The sequence below is a fragment of the Vidua macroura genome, chromosome 23, assembly GCF_024509145.1.
Source record: "Vidua macroura isolate BioBank_ID:100142 chromosome 23, ASM2450914v1, whole genome shotgun sequence".
Lineage (NCBI taxonomy): Eukaryota > Metazoa > Chordata > Aves > Passeriformes > Viduidae > Vidua > Vidua macroura.
Window position 1 is genome coordinate 4,989,907 of NC_071593.1, and position 21,475 is coordinate 5,011,381.

The window sequence follows — 21,475 nt, forward strand, 5'->3', positions numbered from 1 at the left end:
GGGGGTTTCTGACTGATTGGTAGCTGGGCTTTGGTTGCTGAGGTGAGAGGAACAGCAGTGATTTCTCAGTTGGGGCCAGTGGCCAGTTGACCAGTTGCCAGACAGATGGGAAGGTTAGAGCGAGGGACACAGCAAGGAACAGAGGCCAAGACAGACAGGACACCAGGTGCCTTCCCTACCTGACGAGGCTGGGGTCGGCGTTGTAGGGTGGCGGGGGGGTGCAGTGAGACCCAGACACCATGGACTGGGATGAGTGGCCCCCATTCATTTCTCCATTGGTCTGCATGGGGTGGCTGTTCAGCATTCCGGGTCCTGGGCAGTGGCAACAAATGCACCCATTAGACACCACCCAGACCTGATAACCTGCACTCCTGGGCAGGGAGAGCCCCGTGCTCGGGCTGCTGACACAGGACGTACCCATGGGGCCCAGGCTGGGTGCAGAACTGGAGCCGTGTTGGGCAGGCTGCCCCACCAGCTGGTTCACAGAGGGCAGCTTGTTGATTCCTCCGCCGTGGACTTTATTCATGGGGGAAAGGACGGGGCCGTAGGAGGAAGGTGTCTGCAGCTGGCTCCTGTTTGGGGAGGGAACACACTGGTCAGACTGGGGTGAGTGGGATGGAGCTGCCCTGCTCTGGCCTGGAGCTCCCTCCCAGCCCATCCAGCCTCCCTAGCAAGGGTGCTCAGGGGCTGTGGGGGTCTCAAGGGGCTGCAGGGGTCTGGGGGGCTGTAGAGGCATCAGGGGCTGTGGCAGTTTCAGGAACTGTGGGGGTCTCAGGAGGTGCAGGAGTCTTGAGGAGCTTCAGGGCTCTGGGGGACTGTGGGGATCTTAGGGACCCTGGAGGCCTCAGTGATGGTGGAAGTCTCACAACTGTGGGAGTCTCAGGAGCTGCAGGGGCCTGGAGGATTGGGGGATTCTCAGGGACTGTGGGGGTCTCTGGGATTGGGGGGGTCTCTGGGGCTGTGAGGGTCTCTGGGACTTTGGGAGTCTCATGTGCTCTGATGGTCTCAGGGGCTGTGGGGGTCTTGGGGCCTGTGGAACTCTCAAGGGCCGTGAGGGTCTTGGAGGCTGTGAGGGTCTCAGGGGCTGTGGGGGTCTTGGGGGCTGTGAAGGTCTTGGGGGCTGTGGGGGTCTCAAGGGCTGTGAAGGTCTCGGGGGCTGTGGGGGTCTTGGGGGCTGTGAAGGTCTCGGGGGCTGTGGGGGTCTCAGGGGCTGTGGGGGTCTCAGGGGCTGTGAAGGTCTCAGGGGCTGTGGGGGTCTTGGGGGCTGTGAAGGTCTCGGGGGCTGTGGGGGTCTCGGGGGCTGTGGGGGTCTTGGGGACTGTGAAGGTCTCGGGGGCTGTGAAGGTCTCGGGGGCTGTGGGGGTCTCGGGGGCTGTGAAGGTCTCGGGGGCTGTGAAGGTCTCGGGGGCTGTGGGGGTCTCAGGGGCTGTGGGGGTCTTGGGGGCTGTGAAGGTCTCGGGGGCTGTGGGGGTCTCAGGGGCTGTGGGGGTCTCAGGGGCTGGGGGCAGGACTCACTGCCTCTGCAGGAGCTGCTGCTGCTGCTGCCGGTAGGAATCCACCAGCTGCTGTGGGACCAGCTCCACCAGCTCCAGGCTCTCCTTTATCTTCATCAGGATCTCAAAGTTCTCCCGGCCTCGCACCTGGAGGAGGGAACAAGACCAGGACTTTGCTTTATTCCTGTCCCACCTGGCCAACTCCTCATGCTCCTTTTTTTCCACCCAGACCGACTGTCAGTGTGGCCAGGGACTGTTTGGGATGCCGCAGTCCCTTGGACATGTGTGTCCATGGATGTTTTTGCTCCTATTCCCAAGGCTCCTGCTGTCCTACAGGAGCCTGTGCAGCCCCAGCCTGCCTGACATCCCCTCCCCGAGGTGCTTCTGGCAGAGAGGACGATGCCACCGCTGTCCCAAGCAGATTTCTGACCCCATTGCAGCTCACCCACACTTACAGGCACGTAGTACATCTCCTCCTCCCCGTGCCTCCGTTTCTTAATGCCAGTGCCCAGCGCTGGGATGCCCTGGGGGCTCTGCTTGAAGGCTGGAGAGGAGAGGGGAAGAGAACAGGACATGGCAGGGAGCACCTCAAGCTGTGCAGGATGCTAAAACCATTCCCCTGGGGCCTGGCATGGCAGTGTCCCTTTGTTATTGTCAATAATGAATAAATATATCCGGCTATGAGAGCCATGCACAGGCATCTTTGGGCTCTGCGAGGAGATGGGCGGGGTCCGATTTATGAGATTTAGTGGAGAAAGGCCAAAGTATTATCCCTGAGTGTGGATTTGAGCCCAAACTTCTGGAGGGCAGGGAGCTCCCCACCCCTGTCAGGGGACTCACTGCGCTTGTTGGCGTTGCCGTTCTTGGCCGTGCTCTCGTTCAGGGCTTGCTGCTCTCGGAAATGATCCTCGTCGGCTTTGCGGTCCCTGCCGGGACAGGCACAGATCCGCCCCTCGAAGGATCTCCTCCCCAGGACCTGGCCGCTGGGAGAACAGCGCAATCAGTGGCCCTGCTTTCCCCTGGGAAGGGCACTGGGACTCAGTCCGGGCAGAAACCAAATCAGCGACCCTCAGCGAGCAGCGGAGCCCCTGAGCAGCTGGCTGCTGGGGGAGAAGTGCTCCTGGGGCAGAGGAAGGCTCCAGCTGCTGAGTTGGGTCCCCGGTCCCTCCATCAGCCCTTCTCCAAGCTGGCAGAGGGGAGCATTGCTGTGCAACGAGCTGGGGCTGCCCCATCCCGTTCCCTGGGGATGCTCCCTGCAGGGGAGGGTTCCTTCCCCAGCCCTCCCGCAGCGGGAGGGATGCCCATCCCTGCTCCCGCAGCCACTCACTCTCTCGTCTCCAGGGTGATGATGATGAGGATGGGCCTCCTGTTCATCCCTCCCACGCAGCTGCTGTTGCACATGAAGTTGTACAGGATGGTGGTGAACTCGGTCCCCACCTGCCCGGGAGGGGAGAGCAGGTGCTGAGTGGGGAGTGATGGGGGGAGGCAGGCTGGGATCCCCGGGAGTGAAGAAGAGGAGGGGAGGCAGGCTGGGATCCCCGGGAGTGGAGAAGAGGAGGGGAGGCAGGCTGGGATCCCCGGGAGTGAAGAAGAGGAGGGGAGGCAGGCTGGGATCCCCGGGAGTGAAGAATCAGGGCTGGACCCTCTGGCACAGAGCTGGTGCTTTGGCAGGATGAGCAGGGGAACATTTGGGATAGTGTGGGGATGGTCCCAGCTGGAAAGAGGGGACTGTACAAGAACTGTGGGGGCACCCAGGGAAGGAGTGGAGGGAGTATCCTGTTACACCCCACTTCCCAAGACCAGGCTGCTCTGGGATGCTTCACAGGGCTGGGAGCTGCAGGTTCTGGAGTGTAGCTGCCACCAGTGCCGGGGACGAGCACAGAGTGGTGTTAGATGTGCCAGGGCAAGGAGGACATTGGGCCAAGCAGCCCAAACCAGGGAGGGGCTGGTCCTTCTCCCCGCCACGAGCAGCCGGGTACCTGCGGGGGCTCGTAGGGCACCATCACGCTCTGCCGCCCCGTCACCGGGTCATCCACGTACTGGGACAGGTTGTTGCCTTCCACCCGGATGAGGTGGCTGGCAGGGGCTGACTGGCCTGCAAGGCAAACCTGCAGTTAGAGCCATGGCTGCCCAGGGTGCTCATCCTGTGCACACGAGGGCTGTGACACCAGGGACACGTGGCCCCCCAGGCCGTGGGGACAGCTTGGAGCCCTCACCGTCATTGAAGTCGCGGCCGAGCTCGTGGTTGGGGCAGCGTTTCACCACCTCGGTGACGTGCTCTGCCTTCTTGTAGACGGGCATGGCCCGGATGATGGTGCCTGGGGGCGGCGAGGTGGACACCTTGATCTGGATGGGGCATGTCTTGGCGATCTGACAGTAGAGCTTCTTCAGCAGCGGGGAGTACTGGAAAACAGGAGACATCCCTCAGGTGAGCATATCTGGTGGGGTGGAGGCTGATCCCCTGTACAACCTCAGCTTCCTCTGCTGCTCTGGTGTAAAGGCAGGGCTTCCTTCTCTTCCCTTTGTCCTGAAAATGTTGAAATCTGACCATTTCACCCACGCTATGTGGTATCTGCTCTCCACGTAAACCAGATACAGCCACCTCTTGGGACAGGCAAGGGTTTCCCAGATGGGCAAGGGCTCTGGCAGAGCAGGGCACCACTGCACTGAGACAGAGGGAATCTCAATGAAAATCAGCAAAACCCTCATTTGTGCATCACTCAGCCCGTTTTGGAAACATTCCTGAGTCTGTTCTCACACTCGGAGCACTCAGGGCACTGACACACCACAGCCTGAGGAAATCATGCTTGGTGCCAGTAGCAGTGTCACAGCTGATTAGGCAGGACCTGGGAGTTTAGTTCTGACACAGATGGGTTTGTCCTGATCCTGACTCAATCCTTTGCAGCACCAGTGGTTCATGGAGGGGACAGGGTAAGGACATGATGGGGACCACTGCCTGGGCTGGCTGTGGGAGGAAGATGCTCTGTGGCAGCTGAGGCAGTGCCAGCAGTCACTCCTGAGTAGAAAATGGTGTGTGGCCACCAAATTCCTCCCCGTGAGGGCACAGTGAGTTTTGCTCAGTGGCAGACTTGTCTCACAAGGCCCTTGGACGGGAGAAGCTCCAGGGCCTGCAGCATGTGCCTCTCCAGAGCAGGGCTGGGGAAGGAGAGCCTGTCCTTCACCTTCCAGGAACTGCCCAGGTGTGGGGATGTGCAATTCCCTTCCACCTCAGCCGTGCCATGCTGTTTTCCATCTCGCAAGGAATGTGTTTGCTATACGCCAGCCCACCCCTGTGCTCGGAGCAGCCCTTCCCTGCATGGCAGGGCATGTTCCTGCTCCAGGTATTTTATCTCATCCCCACAACACAGCGCCCGGTGCCAAAAAAATACCACCGTGCAGAGCGTTTGTGGGGATGTTAAAGCTTGTCCTGAGCCATCCAAATACAGGTGTGCCGAGGGGAGGCTCTGCTCTCCCATGTCAGGCAGTTCCTGAGCTGGGGCTGCCCAAAACAGGCTTAGCACAGGGTTGGAGGGTGTTCAGGGGCTGACAGTGATGGCTCAGTCCCCACTTTTCCTGGCTATGAGCATGTCCCAGTGCAGCTGTGATCAAGCAGAAAGGATTTGTGTCTCCCAGTCCAGCTGCCTTGGCTGCAGGAGTAGATCCACCCATGGCTCCCACCACCAGGACTGGGACAGGGCAAACAACAGGAACCATTGCCAGGTTTATCTCATTTAGGTGGTCTCTGTGGAAGTTCTGGGAAGTCATAAAGGGCAGAGGATCCACCAAGGCAAACAGCAGCAGCTCCTGCAGCTCCTTCAGCACTGCACTGGTGGTGGCCAGCTGCAGGTACCAGTTCCTGGAGGCTCCATGGGGTGTCCTGGGTGTCCCAAGATCAGAGCCTGCTCAGTGCTGGGGGGAGCAGGAAGATGCTGTGGTCACTGGAGGGTGGTGACTGAGAGGCGTAACAAGCACTTGAACCCCACAACAAGAATTAATCCTTATTTTTGTAGGCACTTGGACTCTCCCAACAAGAGAGGATGCTTGGAAACCCCTACTGAAATCCCAAATTTTGCACTCATACCAGATGATGCTGACTACACCTTGACTCCATGGCCAGGTTAGCTTCCAGGGTGTGACCCTGCATCCCCAGCAGGGATTCTCAGGGACCAGGCCTGAGCTGGAAGCGTGGGCTCCACTCACAATGTGGTGACTCTGCTCTGCCTGGCTGGAAACTCCCACGTGGCTACAGCCCACGGGACCCACTCACCCACCACGATGGGGTTTAACACCCTCGTTTAGAAGAGCCACCATGGCAAAACAAGGGTTATTTGGAGGGGGCTTTTCCTTGCCAGGTGTTAAAATCCTGACAACTCCTGTCAAAGGATCTTTTCATGTAGACATTCCCGGGCAGCCCTCAACATGCCTGGGAACTATAACTGCTCTGGAAGAGCAGAGGTGCATTATGGCAAGTTCTTTGGTAACAAATTCTCTCATTATACCATGTTATGACATGGATAAATCTCTGTTAAATAGCAGAGTGATGCCCCGCAGGGGGAAGGCGGCCGCTCCGTGCAGACTTGCCTCTGCTGATAACCTTATCGTGTCCCAACAGCTCCAGGATCGCCTTCAAAGGTCCCTCCACAATAACAAACTATTCTTTTAAGGAACTCCCTGCTGATAATTCTGGGCAAGAAAAGTCCAGGCTGTGCCCTGGGCGGCCGTGCTCCTGATTCCTCTCCCTGTGGAGCTGTCCTGTGCCACATCTCCAGCCGCAGCCAGGGCTGAGCGCTCCTGGCCCCACAGATCCAGGCTGCTCATGGCCACCAGGACAACCAGCACTGTGGTTTTGGGATCCCAGGAGGTTCTGCATCCCCAGCTGAGCTGCATCCCCAGCTTGGCAATGCACACTCTCTGCAGGGGAGAGCAAAACCTGCACTGTGTAGAGTGTCCCTGGGCAGACACATCTCTCCCCCATTATCTCTAGTTGATAATTATTGGCCCCATGCACATCTCTGCTGGGCTGTGCTGCATCACCTGAGGTCCTGGTACCTCCCAGCACAGCCATACCCTGCACAGCACCCTGCAAGGACCACAGGCACCATGTGCTCCTCAAGTGTGACATGAGGCAGTGGCAGAGCAGAACCCAGATATCAAAATGCTGAGATTTAATCTCAAACGGGCACTGCTGCTTGGCTCTCTGTGTGCCATGGCTGTGTTCCTGCCACCTGCACGGGAGGAACCTCAGTCTGTTCACCCACATCCTTCCCATTCTGCAGTGTTTAGACAAACTGATCTCTCAGGACTGGCCACATGTGGCAGCTGGGTCACAGCCAAAGCTCAGGTCGCTTGAGCTGTGGCCAGCTTGCTGCCAGGCATAGGAATAACATTTTGGGCCACCTGAATCCCTTCATGGCAGGTCCAGACCTCAGCTCCAGGGTTCCTTTCCCACCTAGAAAGAAGCCAGGGTATGTTCTGCCCTGGGCATCTCCTGTGTGTGTCTCCACACCCTGCTCTACCCTGGGGACCACTGGTGTCTGTCTCCACGGTTACATTAGGACTCAGTTAATCCCTCTGTCATTGAGTGTTACCGTGTGTTTGAGGAACACAAATAGTTTCTGTGGCTTGTGGATGCTGGGTTGCTTGAATCAGCGAGGAGCAGCAGCACCACTGGCAGTCTCCCCTGGAGCCTATGGAAACACGCAGAACCTCTATTCCTTTGGGATTTCCTGCAGCTTCCAGTGTTTCCCTCAACTTCTGGGCTGATACTGTGATGCCAGCTCTGTCTCTGTCCCTTCCCTGCTACTGCTGTCTGTCCAGAGTATTAGGAATAAGCAAAAAAAAAAAAAAAAAAAGGGAAAAGCCAAATTATTTAACTCCTAGCAGGCTATCAGCTCTAAGATCTGTTTCCCCAAGAGCTTGGTACCACAAAGACCCTTTGGATGTGTTTGAAATGCAGCTGCTTTTTGGGTGAGATCAGACCATGCTGCACCATTGCCAGATGGAACAGGACATAAACAAGTCACCCCATGGTGCCACTAGCCACTGTGAGGCTTCACCATGGTTATCCTGGTTATCCTGGTGCTGCTGCCCCAAGGAAATGTTCAGGACACCACAAGATTCCACTGAGTGAATGCCCTCAATGGCTCATGGATGCAGCACTGATGTAGAGCCTCAGCATCCATCACTGCCCACCCTGAGAGAGGACCAGGAGATGGCTCCAGAGGCCACCACCGCTCAGCCCCAGGGCCACCTCCCCACGCAGGAAATGAGCAGGGAGAGGTGGTTTTCCCCATGGATGCTGACAGCCTCACACAAAAAATAACCTGAATCCTCTGCTGGAAAGACTTCCTGGCTAAGTCCATCTCGCCCGACCGTCCCTGGGCAGCAGAACCGCTAGGAGGATGTGTCCCAACAGATTTGGAGCTGATAAAATCTTATTTATCTTCAACTGTTGACACCTAAGCGTCTAGACTTGCCTGTTGGGGAAGGCGCAGCCAAGGCCTCCTTTCCCTCTAGAAGGAAATGATTTGCTCAACAATTGCTTTTTCCACAAATCCTCCCCACCCTCCTCCCTACCAGCCACCTCCTCCTCCTCTTCTCCTACATTCCAGGCTTCTCATTAGCTTTACTCAAGACGTGTCCAGGACTGCAGTCAATGGATCCCCAATAAAGCCACTGGCCTGGCAAGGGAGAGAGAAGAAAAGTGCTGCCTCCGGCTGCTAATTTCCTTGCACTCCCCGGCAAGCAGCTGCGGAGCTGCATCCTGGGACAGGTTGGGGCAGATCGCAGGCGAGAGGTGATAATAACGTGTCTGTCATCTTCCCCAGACATGTAGCATCTTGCAAACCGCAAATACCGTTAACCGGCTCGGACGAATCTGTTACGACAGATCCTGGAAGACGTGCCGGCGGCACAGCTAATTTTTTTTTCTCTGTCTAATTTTTTTTTAATAACTATTTTTTAATCACCGGCCTGTAAACTCCTCACTGAGCTGGAAATTCCTCCCCAAGCTACTTTGTTGCTCATTTACTACGAGCCAGGTTTTGAGTACTTCTGGTGTCTGAGAGGAGAGGGGAGTGTCCAGCAGGGCCTGAGGTACCTGTCCAGCACACAGGTGGGCTGGACAGGGGGGATATTGCCCTGGGGATGGCTGTAGGAGGCACCCTGGTACCCTGTGCCTCCAGTCCCTGCACCACAGCAGTGATGGATAGGGGTGATGGCCATAAAGGATGTCCCAAAACCCATCTCTCCATGTCTCCATTCCCTGTGCCACAATAATGATGGGTTGGGGTGATGGCCATAAGGGATCCCCAACACTCACCTCCCTGTGCCTCCAGTCCCTGCACCACAGCAGTGATGGGTTGGGGTGATGGCCATAAGGGATGCCCCAACACCCACCTGCCTGTGGTCCCAGTACCATGGCAGTAATGCCTTGGGGTGACACCAAGCCACCACCAGCTGTGCCCAGGACAGGGGGTCTCAAGGCAGAGCCCCCTGATCACCCCAGCCATCGTCAGCTGCAGGGGACCTCTGTCCCCCACAGGTCCCCCAGCCCTACGGACCGCTGAGGTCTCGGGGCCCTGCAGCAGAACAGCACAGGGAGGCTCCCTGTGCTCCAGCCTGTGTTCTTCTACCTAATTAGCATGCCATTACTGCTAATTAAAATTCCTTGGTTCATCCCCAAAGGACTCCTCTCCCTGCCTTCCCCAGTGAGCACATCCTTAAAATAACTTCCAGCTGGGATCTCTCTCACTCACTGCTGATCCAACGCTGGCACTCTGAGGGTTTAATCTCTTCTGGTAGGTCTGACTCCCTCTGTGTGGTGGATACTCAGATCCCCTGACCAAGCCAGCCCGGAGCTCCCTCCCACCCAAAAAAGGAAGCCACAAATCCAGCAAGGAGGTTACTTCACACTGCCAAGGATGCAGGGAGCAGGCTGGGAGGAGAGGGAAGGGAAGAGGAGGCTGAGTTGGCCTTGGGAATTGCTGCTGGGAAGGAAATGTGAAAACCAGCCCAGCAAGAGCAGGATTTGGGGGGAAACCACTGGCTCTGGAGCATCCCAGGAGGGCTGTGCCATGCAGGAGGGGCTGCTCCTCTGCTCTCTCTCAGCCACTGCCTGGAGGGGGCACGGGCAGCACGTGGGTTTGCCAAGGGCACACCAGCATCCTTTCCCCCTCCCATGCACCAGAGATCAGGGCTCCCAACCCTCTCCCACCTCTCCTGCTTGGGAGCTTTGCCTTCCCGATGGAGCAGCATTGCCAGGAAGCCATTCCCTTGACCTGTGCATACCAGACACGTTCAAGATAGTGGAACTGATAGCAGGATCGTGTTGGAACATCACACACCGAATTCCTTTGCCTTTTTTCTTAATTCCATTGTGTCTGGAGCTCCTGGAGCCTCATCCACACCCTGAGAGAGCTGGTGGAAAGCCTCCAGAGGTTGGCTTCGATGGGCTCTGGAGCAGGCTGCTGCTGAGGTTGCTTTCCTACTTCTGGCACACCAAAATATCCACGCTCATCTGCACAGCTACTCAGGGTGTCCTCAGCTGTTTCTGCCCAAATCATCTCCAGGCCATGGCTGTTGGACAGCAACCTCCCTGGGATATGGGAAGGTGCCAGAGAGAGTTTGCAGAGGGGGTTTGTGGTACAGAGATGTTCCTGAAGAATTTTCCCTCCTCTTCATATCTGCCTCTACCCCAAAAAACCCACAAACAGCGACCAGCAAGGGAGAACCTGCCTCCCAGCACACCAGTTACTCCCATCCTCCTCATTCAGTCAGGCCCAGAGAAAGCATTTCAGCTCCCCAGTGCTCACACTCCTGCTGCAAGATCTATCAAGTGAGTGGAACCAGTTCCACGCTGCCATCTCCCACTGGTCAAGCACTGGGATGCAGACTGGTTTGCTGTGGGTGACTGCTGGACAGCCATCCATGGGAGCAGGAGCAGCTCTCCGCCTGTCCAGCCTTTCCCCCGCAGGCTCTTTGCTGTCCGAAACAGCAACAAGAGCCTGGGTGTGGTTCAGACGCTCCATGCCTGTGTCAGAGACCCCCCTGCCTGCCTGCTCGGGGGTTTGTCCATCTCCCCCCCGGCTCCAGGGGCTCCGTGTGAGCCCAGGCAGCTGCCCCACACCGTGGGCTCGAGCCCCCACGTCCCTCTGCAGTGTCTTTGGCCGCGGGAGGCCAAAGACCCCATTAACGCCTCTGCAGCTCTGGCACATGCGACAGCGTCCGGCGCGGAGGGAGCCCCGCTCCGCCGCCAACCCGACTTGAGAAAAATCCTAATTATCCGTCAGTTACCAGCTGGCTGGCGTGGCGAGGGGCTGCGGCGAGAAAACCGCCGCGATGGGCTGCGGCGGCAGCGTGTCCGGGCAGCTCCGGGCAGCGGAGCCGCGGCGCCGCCGGCGGCCGGGCAGGATGCCGGCGTGCCCCGTCTTGCCGTGCCGCAGCTCCCGGTGCTCAGCCGGAGCAGCCTGCCAGAGGGGGGCTTCCAACCCGCAGGGAAAACCTTATTTTCGGCATCTGGCCGTTGCTCTCTGCGATAAGAAGGCCATTAAAAATGAAAAGGGAGGTGGCAGCAGCCCGGAGGGCTTCCCACAGTGCGGGCTGGTGCGGCTGCTGCTGTCCAGAGCTGGTCAGAGCTCAGCCCGGGGGTCGGGACACCAGTGTCACCCACCGCTGCCCAGAGTCCCTCTGCGAGGACAGAGATGGGTAATGTCGGTCCCAAGGCTTCACCCTTCTCCATTCACCTCTTTTCTAAAATCAGAAAATCAGCATTTTGAAGCAAGAGAGAGCAGCTGATGACGTTCTGATCCCATTGCCCACACTGCTACCCTCAGACCCCTTCCTCCTCCTCCTGCATTGAGTCAAGGGTGTCTGTTAAAGCACATCTTATCTCTGGAGAGATATGCAGACTCCTCATTTGAATTCTTCAGGAGTTGGGAGAATCCACTGCATTCCTTGGTAAATTGTTCCTATGGTTAATTATCCTCACTGCTAAAAAAAAATATACCTCCTTGTTTCTAGTCTGAATTTGCCTGGCTTCAGCTTCCAAGTGCTGGATCTCATTATGTCTTTTGCTATTAGATTAAAGAGCTGGCTGCTATCAGGAACCACCTCCTGGGCACACCACGATCGAGCCCCCTCGCTCTTCTTGGGGGGAACTTCCATGCAGAACGTTTCTGTGGTATTGCTCTACAAGGCATCCATTCCAAACTATTCATTTTCTTCACATCTCCCTCCCAGGCCATGTCTGTTTTGTCAATAGAGGGTTTGAAGTGTGGGCAGGAGCACCGTGTGTGGACAGGGCTTGGGGACACCCCTGCCCAGGTGACACTGATTTGCTCAGCCCTGCAGAGCAGCTTGTCCAGCACTCTAGAGGGGCCAGCTCACCTGGTCCTTAGGAGCCTCCTCTCCCCAGTGAGGGAGAATGGGTAACGCCACATCTCCCAGAGGGATTCAAGTCAAAACCCCTCAAAACCAGGAGGCCATTGAGCTACACACTTTCATCAACCAAAGCTCGTGACTATATCAAGAAATGATGCCAAATCTTTTGACAAGATGACTCACAACAACCATTTGTTTTGGCATTGCCTGCTCACCAGCTGTCCTTTCCTCTGTGGCCAGATTGTCCATGATGCAACCCCAGATTGCAGGAGACCTTCAGCTGAGACTCCTTTCAGTGCAGCAGACCCCTCACTGCTCCAAAATGCTGCCCAGCATGTTGGCTCTGCTGAGCTTGTGGTCAGTGCTTGGTGGAAATGGATCAACCATCCTGGCAGGAATTATTGCGTGCAGCAAAGCTCAGCGTATCCAAAAGCCACGAGGCTTCCCCAGGAGGAACAGGCTGGGTTGGTTCTTCCCAAGTACTGCCCCAAAGCACGTGTGTCATGCAGAGCACCAGGATAGTTGGTGCTGCTGTGCTTGGTGTGGCCATCACTGCTCTGTCAGATGTCCCTTTCTGTCCCCATCCCTACTGACCAGACATTTACCTTCCCTTCCCAAGTGTCTGCATTTCCCAATGGCTTTTCCTTACCTTAGGTGTGTGTTCCCAGCTCCTGTGGAGGCTCACACAGTTATTTGTGAGTTCACTGACAACAGAGAACACATTTGTTTTGTTGAGCTCCTTTCCCCGTTAAACCAGGACGAACTCTCAGGTGTGGCAGTGGCACTGCAGAGCTCACGGTGAGTTGGAGGAAGGCAGCAGCCTCATCTTCCAGCACTGACCATGCCTGTGACAGCCCCAGCCAGGAGGACACCAGGAGGACAGGGAGTGACACCAGCTGTCACCACAGCAGGACCATTCCTCATGTGGCACCTTGGCAAGCTGGACATGCTGCACCCGCCTTGGCAATCCTGCAGGAATCACCGCTTCAACTGAAACATCCCCTGTGCTCTCCAGGGTGCCAGATGCTGCCAACCCACTGCTGCTCTCCACAGGGCTCAGCTCCAGTGCAGGTGGGCATTGGCCCTGCAGCCAACCTGCTCTGGGGGATGCAGCCACTGCAGCATTGTGGCTCAGAGGGCCGCACACCTCTGACTGTCTTCCCAAGTGTTAAAGCCACTTCAGGCATTCAAATCCTCACTCTGGACCCTTCCCACGACCTCTCCTTGCAGCCGTGGCTGGTGGGTGCATCCTCCACAGATGCTCCCAGCCACCCCTGGAATGAGCCCGTTCTCCAGGCAGCTCCCGGGTCCAGCTGCTCCCCCAAGGCTGGGAGGGCATCGTGTAGCACTGCCTGCCCTGAACTCCCACAAAGGCTTGGGAAAAATAGCCACATCCTGTCCTGGAGAGCCGAGCTCCCAGTGGAGCACAGCTACAGGAGAACAGTCAGCACAGGGTGATGCGAGACAGCCTGAGCTCCCTTTAGGAACTGTGGAAAGATCCCGGGGAATGGGATGGCTTTCAGGAGGAGAGCCCTGCTGTGCTGTGTCTGCTCCACCCCAAAGCCATCCCACAGCACTCCTAGCTGGGGACAGTGGCAAGCGAGCATCGTGACACGTTCTGGCCCCCATCCTACGTGCCGGGACAAGACGCGCTGCAGTGCCTTGTTTCGGTTTCCATTCGGACGCTTTAGGGCACGGGAATGCCCGGTCCCTGTGCAGCTTTACCTGCGGCTGACAGGAGTCATCCCCCAGCTGGGATAGGAGTGGGCTGGAATCACATCCTGCCCGAGGACCTCCGGTTCACTCGCTTCCTAATGAAATGCCACAAGGAAAGACAGTGGAAAGAGTGGAGACTCAACACCCCTGCGAGGGCAGGGCGCTTAACCACGGCGCTGTCCCAAGTCCCCGGTCCGTGTGAAGCAGCAGCCACCGCCCGCGGGGAAGCTGCTGGACTGCACCAGCCGGGAATTCGGCTGCTTTCAAACGCCCGATCGCTGCCGGCTCGCTGCTGCTTTCCCACTCCACGCACCCATTGGCTTCGGCAGGACACAGCCCCAGCGCTGCGGCCGCTGCCGGAGCCCGTCCCGTCCCGCATCCTCCCCAGGATAACCGGGAGCATCCCGGGGTGTCCCTGCACGACAGCATCCGAGGATGCTTTCTGTCTCCCGCAGCAGGGACTGTCTTGGCAATTAAACACGTCACCTTCCGCAAACAAAGGTCATTATCACACCCGGGGCTTAAATATCGCTGGGCTGCTCTGCCCGTTCCATGACAATGTCAAACTCTGCTGCTCCTGCGGGGTGTCAGTCGTCCCATCCCAACCTTCCTGCTCTGCCAGTGCTTCCCGGAGGAGAAAACCCGCCCGGCTCAAGCGTGGAGAGCTGCTCTCCCGGGTACTCCAGAGGTACCCGCTGCGGGATTGACACTTGTGCCACTGGCCACAAGTGCTGCTTCTCCTTAAAAACGCCGCGCTGAGCCAGCAGCCGGGCTGCGAATTTAGGACCTTTTGCCACAAAAAGAAAAGCAGCTCCCGTGTGCTCTGCCCGGCCCCTGGGTCCCTGCTCGCAGAGCTCTCCCGTGCCGGGCAGCAGGAGGGCGGTGGGAGCAGCCGTGGACCAAACCTGCATCCCGGCTCCCGAGGGGACAGCAGGGGCTGTGCAGCCATCCCTCTGTGCATCAAAACCTACTGCACTTAAAATCCTGCTCTGTTATTTGCTGTGACTTGTAGGGATTAAGTTACCCCTGTAATACGGGAGGGAGAAGGACTGTAAATGACATTTACAGCACAGCTGTAAATGGCATTCACAGCACAGCTGGGAACGGTGCCGGCAGACACGAGCAAAGGTCCCTCTCGCCCACGGCCTCACCTCTGACAGCACCCGCTGGTAAATATACCGGGAAGCACCGTGAGAACAAGGCAGGTACTTCCCCAGGACATTTCTTTTCGGAGGACATTTACCCACAATTTAGGGAATCGCCACGAGAGAAGTGACATCCAGCCGCTGTGCTTCACACCCCTTTGGGAGAAACCCCCTGGAAAGCCTGCACGGATGTTTCCAGCACGCTTTCCTTCCCAGGGCCACCACCTGTGCCGGTGAAGTCGCCATCAGTGGTGGCTGCATCCCGCAGCCGCCCCGTGCCAGCCTCCCCACCGCCGCCGCCTTGGGTGCTGGCGGTGAGGACGCGCTCGGCCGTGCTGAGCATCTCCCCAGCCAAGGTAGAAGAATGCAACTTACTGTCCAGGTGGCTGACTTGGCGGTGCTGGATTGCTGGAAGGTCACCTCGAAGTGGTGGGGACCAGGGTAGTCGGTGTTGGAGGGGATGACGGGGGCCGGGGACATGGCGTCGAAGGTAGAGCTGGGCTGCGAGTAGGGCGAATGCGTTGGGACATTGGAGGTGTGCTCGGAGCTGTAGGGGCTGGTGGAGGCTGCTCTGCTGCCGATGCTCTGATCCATGCTGTTGTTCAGCAAATTGAACTGGGACTGGAGGAAGGGAAAAGGGGAGGAGGGAAAAAAGAAAACACCAGCCAGTTTAGAGACAGGGAAACCTCAGCCACCTTTCTCCAGAGCTGGGGTGTCCTGTTACAGCCTCCTTAAAGGGCCAGCGTGCGGGAGGGGAGTCAAAAGAGCTGGTCTGGGTGGCTCGGGTTTTCTGACAGGTCACCACTTGTGTGAGGGATGAAATCCGTGCGCTTAAATCACCCCCCTCGAGCTGCTCCATCCTCGCTGGAGGCAGCGAGGTGCCACAGTCCCGGATTTCTAGAGCACCTGCCTCGGGAAAGCCACGCTTCTGACAGCGGGGAGAGGGCAGGGATGTTGTGGGGTTTGCTCAGGTGTGGGAAATGCTCCGCTGTAGGTGGGCAGTGACAGCCCTGTCGTGCACGCAGGGCTCTGCTCCCCGCTGTCCCTTCCAGCAGCCAGAGTGCCACAGCACGGTGAAGCCGCCCTGCCAAGGTGAGCAGCAGTCCCTGGCGATGACATCGCGACATCGCGACGGCGATTCCGAGCGGCCGTCCCGTTTTCCAGCCTCTTTTCCAGCCTGTCCCTCCTGTGTTCCCTGGTCAGGGACACACACCCCACACCACTCCCGGGCTTCCCTGAGCCAGCCAGCCCCGAGCAGTGGTTTGTAGCTGGTTTCCCAGCGGGATATCTGCTCCCAGTGTCTGATGCAGCTCTAATTTGGGGGAAACCTCAAACCTACAAAGCACACGGCTGCGATGCAGAGCGCTGCAGCAAAGTCACAGGGCAAATGGACCCACTTAGGCAAGTCCTGGCTCTTATTCCAGTCCCGTTGGAGCAAATAATGACTTTTTACAATTTTTTCCTTATTCCTCCTCTGACCAATTACTGTCAGATTCTTCCAGTAAAAGCTGGCAGCTCCTTTGCCCACAGGCACAGCCCAAGCACAGCAGCATTCCCAAGAGCTGTGTAGCTAAAGTGATCTTAGTATTTCATTAGAAAATCAGATTCAAATACAACTGTTTCTCAGAGCAAGTGGGATGGGTTTTTTGCCCAGAAATCTGCAGTTCCCGAATTGCTCAGGGGTTGCTCTCACCCTGCAGCCCCAGAGGCAGTGCTGGTGACCATGCTCAGTGTTGGGTGCATTGCTGTGTGTCATCCTGGCTCCCAGCATTGGACAGCCCCCCGGACTGCCCTCATGCCTGGCAGGGACTGTCCCTGTCCCCAGCACCCACTGGGGCAGCTCTGGGAAGCCAAGAGCTGTGGAAGCAGCCGTGGGCACAGCCAGCAGGCTCAGCCTTCTCCAAAGGGCTGCAAGGCTCACGGCTCAGGAATCAGGAAACGTGTTTTAACTTGGGATCCCAACCTCACCCAACCCTCTTCGATGTGGAATGGTTTAAAGGCAATCATCCTTCTCCAGGGAAGTTCTCCTGTTGCCTGCATCTCTCACAAGGTCGTTGGAGCCTGTGACTAACTGGAGGAATGCTGAACAAGATCTGGCTTGCTTTTATGCATCCAGCCATTTTCTCCCCTAAAATATGTGCCCAAATCCCTCTATTCCTCCTCACCGCTCTATAAATAGCCCAGCCAAAGACAAGCCAAGCTTTCCTTAATCCAGGCTTTACCTGGTGAAAAACTTATGAGAAACTCTGGCAAAACAGGCACGTTAGGAAAGCTCTTGCCATCCAACTGGGAAATGCAGCTGCTGCAGGGACTGCGGGCAGGGCAGAGCCAGGGAGGTGGCACAGGCAAAGCTGAGGGATCAACCAGGAGAACAGCAGCAAGGGAAAAGGGATTGCTGCTGGATGGGGCTGCTCACAGCCCAGCTGATCCAGGAGGATCAGGGCTGAGCTGTTTTGCTCCCATGCTGAGACAGGACCGTTCATGGCTGAAGCCTGTGGCTGGGAATGGGCAAGTGAATGGGGACCCACCGCAGAACGGAGCATCCCGAGCTCCATGTGGGAGAAAACCTTCCCTCAGGAAGAATGGTGAGATATGAGACCCAGGGTATCACCTCTGCCAGCCTGGCTGGCTGCTCTGAGCGGGGCTGCCTGAGCACAAAGCAAGAGGCAGCACCCTGAGTGCCCAGACTTTGGGATCTGCTGGCAGAGAGACCCAGAGTCAGGTGTGCGGGCAAAACCACAGACTTGCTGTTCAAAACTGATGAAATTGTGAAAACATTCCCCTAAAAGACGAATCGAAGGCAGGAGTGTTTGTGTGTGTGTGTGTGTGTAAATATGTACATACACACACAGGGATAATTATTCACACAACTGCAGCAACGACCTCCCATGGAACAGCCCCAACAATGGGACACACGGGCTTGGTACCGACACACTTAAGGTAAAACGAGGAATTAAGGGATTTCCTTCTATCTCCAGCTCCTTCTGCGCCTGTGCTGGATGGTTCAGAATGCCAGGGACAGACACAAACCCCTTTTCCCTAAGGAAACAACCTCAGCGCTTGAGGACAGGGCTGGAACTGTATTACCTGCAGCACAGGTACAGCTTCACCTACCCGGCCCTCCTAGAGATTCCCACCAGGGAGAGGAAGCCTGCCTGGGGAGGCAGGTATGTGGTGTGGGCTCAGCTGGGATGACAAAGTGGTGCTGGTGGTGTCCAGCACCTCCAGGTGTTCCATGGATGGATGCTCTGGCTGACACCCTTCCCACCTGTGCACACACAGCTAAGGGACCCTGCACGCCCAGCACCTGAGCTTTAAATCACACCTTGGGCTCTGCAAGCAGCAAGAGGAGCAGTGACTGCTGAGGCTGCAGCATCCTGCACCAACACAAGCAGGGCTGGACCAGCTCCAGATCCTCCAGCAGCTGCAGGACAGGGACGGGCATGCACTGGGACAACCCCTGGAGCATCCTGGGCAGCAGCAGCCAGGCTGGGCAGGCAGAGCCAGAGCAGGTGCCCCAGAAGTGGAGGATAATTCTAAGAAGAGCATCAAAGCAAAGCCCGTCCGTAGCAAGCAGCACCTACCGTGGTGTAATGCTGCATCGGGTCGCTGATGTAGAGCATTTTAGTTGTCTCGGGGTTCACGGAGCGCGGGGAAGCCTCCTGCCCCGGGAGTCATGGGGTCGGGGCGGCGGCCGGGGCGGGAGGAAGGAGCGCGGGAGCGGGGCCGGGCGGGCAGCGCCAGGGATGCTGCGCTGGCCACCCGTGTGCCGCCGTCTGTTGGCTTTCTTGCTTTTTTCATCTCCCTTAGTTCTGTCAACTCGCTGCATCCAACAACAAAACGGGGCCCACCCCTTCTGTCCCTCATGACTATTCATTAAAGCACAGGGCAGGCCCCAGCTTGCCCAGTGATGGACTGGGCGATACCAACCATTGCCACTGCAGGGAGAGCAGGGGTCCAGCTCCACCACCAAACCTGCCCAGATCCTGCTCCCAAAAGCTTCTTCCAGCCACACGGGGCTGGAGATCTGCTGGGCTGGCACCTGTCACCAGCACACTGAGGTGCCCAGCCTCGCACTGACCAGGCCGGGCAGTGACTCTGCGAGAGCTCCGTGTCTGGGAGATAAGGAATTGACTTTATCTGGATGGATAGACACACATGGGTGAGGATGGATGGATGGATGGATGGATGGATGGATGGATGGATGGATGGATATCTAGAGGGATAGACAGGAATAGTCAGGGATAGATGCCTGACAGAGCATTGGGGTGACGCGCTCAGTGCCACCGAGCATCAGCAGCACTCTGGCACCAATGTGTGCCAAGAACAGCGGGAATCCGCATGGACTGAGTGGTCCCTCCACAGCCTCTCCCCTCTCTTGCCTTCCTCTCGGGCCGCTGGCATCCCCTTAGCAGAGCACTCTTGTCCTGCACCCCAGGCTGCTCCGGCCCCGCCGGGCTCGGCTTTGGTTACAGCGGGAGCGAGGGCTCACTCAGCGAGGGGCACAGCCACAATTAGCAGCACTCTGCCCGGCTCCTGCCCGCTGTGAAAGGCCGGGGAAAGGAGGGAAAGCGAGCGGAAAGCGAGGGAAAAGGGGCTGGGGGAGGGGAGGCAAGCTGTCGGCGAGGGAAACAGCGACTTTCTGGAGGGAAACAGCGACTTTTCGGAGGGAAACAGCGACTTTTCGGAGGGAAACAGCGACTTTCTGGAGGGAAACAGCATCTCCTCGCAGGGAGATGCAGCCAACAGCCGGGGCAGCCTCAGGGATGCTCCCGGGCTCCGCCGAACACACACGAGCGGCCGGGATGTCTCGCACGCCCGCGATGCTTTTCCAAGACTTTGTCTCAGACAGAAGCAAAGGCTTCTGGCAGGAAGGGCAGCAGCACGGACCTGGGGCTGTGGTGGGAGCAGAGCTGCGAGCTCAGCGTGCCCCTCCAGCAGCTCTGCCTCCGCAGCAGCTCACAAATGGCTTTTACTGCACAGCATTTGTCCCGGAGCAAATGACACTCTGCTGTCCTTTACTCCCCCAGAGCTCCGGGACCCTGCTGCTGCCTCCACTGATGCTATCTAACAATAAATAGCCAGGTTTACTGACCCTTGCACCATTGATTAACCCTGCACCAGTGCCAGCAAGGTTGGTTTATGAACCAGCAAACACCCCAGTGCCTCCCCCAGAGCCCCCAGCCCACCCCTGTAGGGAAATCAAGTGTGTGCCCGGTTCAGGTCCCCATCCCTGCTGTCTGAGCACACTCACCATCACCGAGTCAGTCATGCCTCTCATCTGGAACACGTCCATTGTGACCTCCGTGTGGCTGGAGACCTCATTGCTGCTGCTGGGGTTGGCTGGAGGGAGGTCGAAGTAGGTGCTGTCTGGTTCCCTGAGCAGAAAGGGAGGGCACAGTCATCTCCCAGCTCTCCAACACAGCCTGTGCCACCACCAGCCCCCCAGCAACTCGCAGTCCCCTCAAACCTTGTCCCTTTCCCAACTTCTTCCTCCATCCTCTGCTTTTATTTCCACCTGGCAGAGCAGTAGATGTGGGAAATCCTGCATCCACCCAGCTACTCCAGCATATCTGTCACCTTGGGATGTCTTTACGTGAGAGGACCAAGGGAGGAAGAAGATTAAATGAAGCACAATCCTTCTCCCTTGCTGGATTAGAGCACGAGGCTCAAAGGCCAGAAGACTTGCAAACATCTTGGTGGGGCTGGAAGATGTTTAATTTTGGAATTAAGGGTCCCAGCTTGAGGGGAGCTCTGCTCTGGCCCTGACACTGCCTCCGTGCTGCCCTGGAGCATTGCAGCCAGGAAGGAGCTACCCATGAGAGAGACATGGCAAACGGAATGCCCTGAGCAGAGTCTGAAACCAGGGAGCAAAATCTGCCAGGTGGCAAAGGCGTCTGTGGAAAGCAGAGGATGCAAAAGGAAATCTGTCTCTGTCAAAGAGCCACTGCTGCCTCCGAACACCCCCCATGGGGAACGATCACACCCCACTCACAGCGTGCTCCAGAGGTGCTCGAACGTGGGGCCTTCGTCAGCTGGGGATGACTGGGACATCTTCACAGTGGGGGAGTCCGACAGAGGATAAATCACTCTGGGGGCAAAGGGAAACAGCAGGGTTAGCACTGCCAGCATGCTGTGCTGAGCTGAGCTGTGCTGTGCTGAGCTGTGCCATGCTGTGCTGTGCTGAGCTGTGCCGTGCTGTGCTGAGCTGTGCTGAGCTGTGCTGAGCTGTGCTGAGCTGTGCTGTGCTGAGCTGAGCTGAGCTGTGCTATCTGTGCTGAGCTGTGCCGAGCTGTGCCGTGCCATGCTGTGCTGTGCTGTGCTGTGCTGAGCTGAGCTGTGCTGTGCTGTGCTGAGCTGAGCTGTGCCGTGCTGAGCTGTGCTGAGCTGTGCTGAGCTGTGCTGTGCTGTGCTGTGCTGTGCTGTGCTGTGCTGAGCTGTGCCGAGCTGTGCCATGCTGTGCTGTGCTGTGCTGTGCTGAGCTGTGCTGAGCTGTGCTGTGCTGTGCCATGCTGTCCTGTGCCGTGCTGTGCCATCTCCAGCAAAGCAGCTGTCCAAGGAATCCCTCAATCCGAACTCCCTCCCAGCAGCACAGCAGGGACCAGAGAGCCCCAGAGCCCACGGCAAGGGACACACAGGTCAGGGACTCCAGGGTCCCTTGTGAGGGACACACAGGACCAGAGCCCCCCAGAACCATTGTGGGGGACACACAGGACCAGAGCCCACCATGAGTGACCACAC

The 21,475-nt window shown here is 57.6% G+C and overlaps 1 protein-coding gene across 5 annotated transcripts in view; it reads right to left on the minus strand.

The window, feature by feature from the left end:
• The window catches only part of TP73 (tumor protein p73), a 23,229-nt gene extending 3,204 nt beyond the window's left edge, over nucleotides 1-20,025 (minus strand). For 2 of the 5 annotated variants that reach the window (XM_053997264.1, XM_053997268.1), the window contains exons 1-10: nucleotides 19,989-20,025; nucleotides 15,110-15,355; nucleotides 3,710-3,896; nucleotides 3,473-3,588; nucleotides 2,821-2,930; nucleotides 2,334-2,476; nucleotides 1,949-2,037; nucleotides 1,516-1,640; nucleotides 418-572; nucleotides 180-312 (exon numbers count right to left, since the gene is read on the minus strand). In XM_053997264.1, the coding sequence (XP_053853239.1) occupies nucleotides 180-312; nucleotides 418-572; nucleotides 1,516-1,640; nucleotides 1,949-2,037; nucleotides 2,334-2,476; nucleotides 2,821-2,930; nucleotides 3,473-3,588; nucleotides 3,710-3,896; nucleotides 15,110-15,355; nucleotides 19,989-20,015 (1,331 nt within the window). In that variant the 5' untranslated portion in view covers nucleotides 20,016-20,025. Of the gene's footprint in view, nucleotides 1-179; nucleotides 313-417; nucleotides 573-1,515; nucleotides 1,641-1,948; nucleotides 2,038-2,333; nucleotides 2,477-2,820; nucleotides 2,931-3,472; nucleotides 3,589-3,709; nucleotides 3,897-15,109; nucleotides 15,356-18,318; nucleotides 18,358-19,988 lie in introns of those variants that run through there. The other 3 variants (XM_053997265.1, XM_053997266.1, XM_053997267.1) reach the window with 3 other exon arrangements.
• Between the last annotated feature and the right edge of the window lie 1,450 nt (nucleotides 20,026-21,475).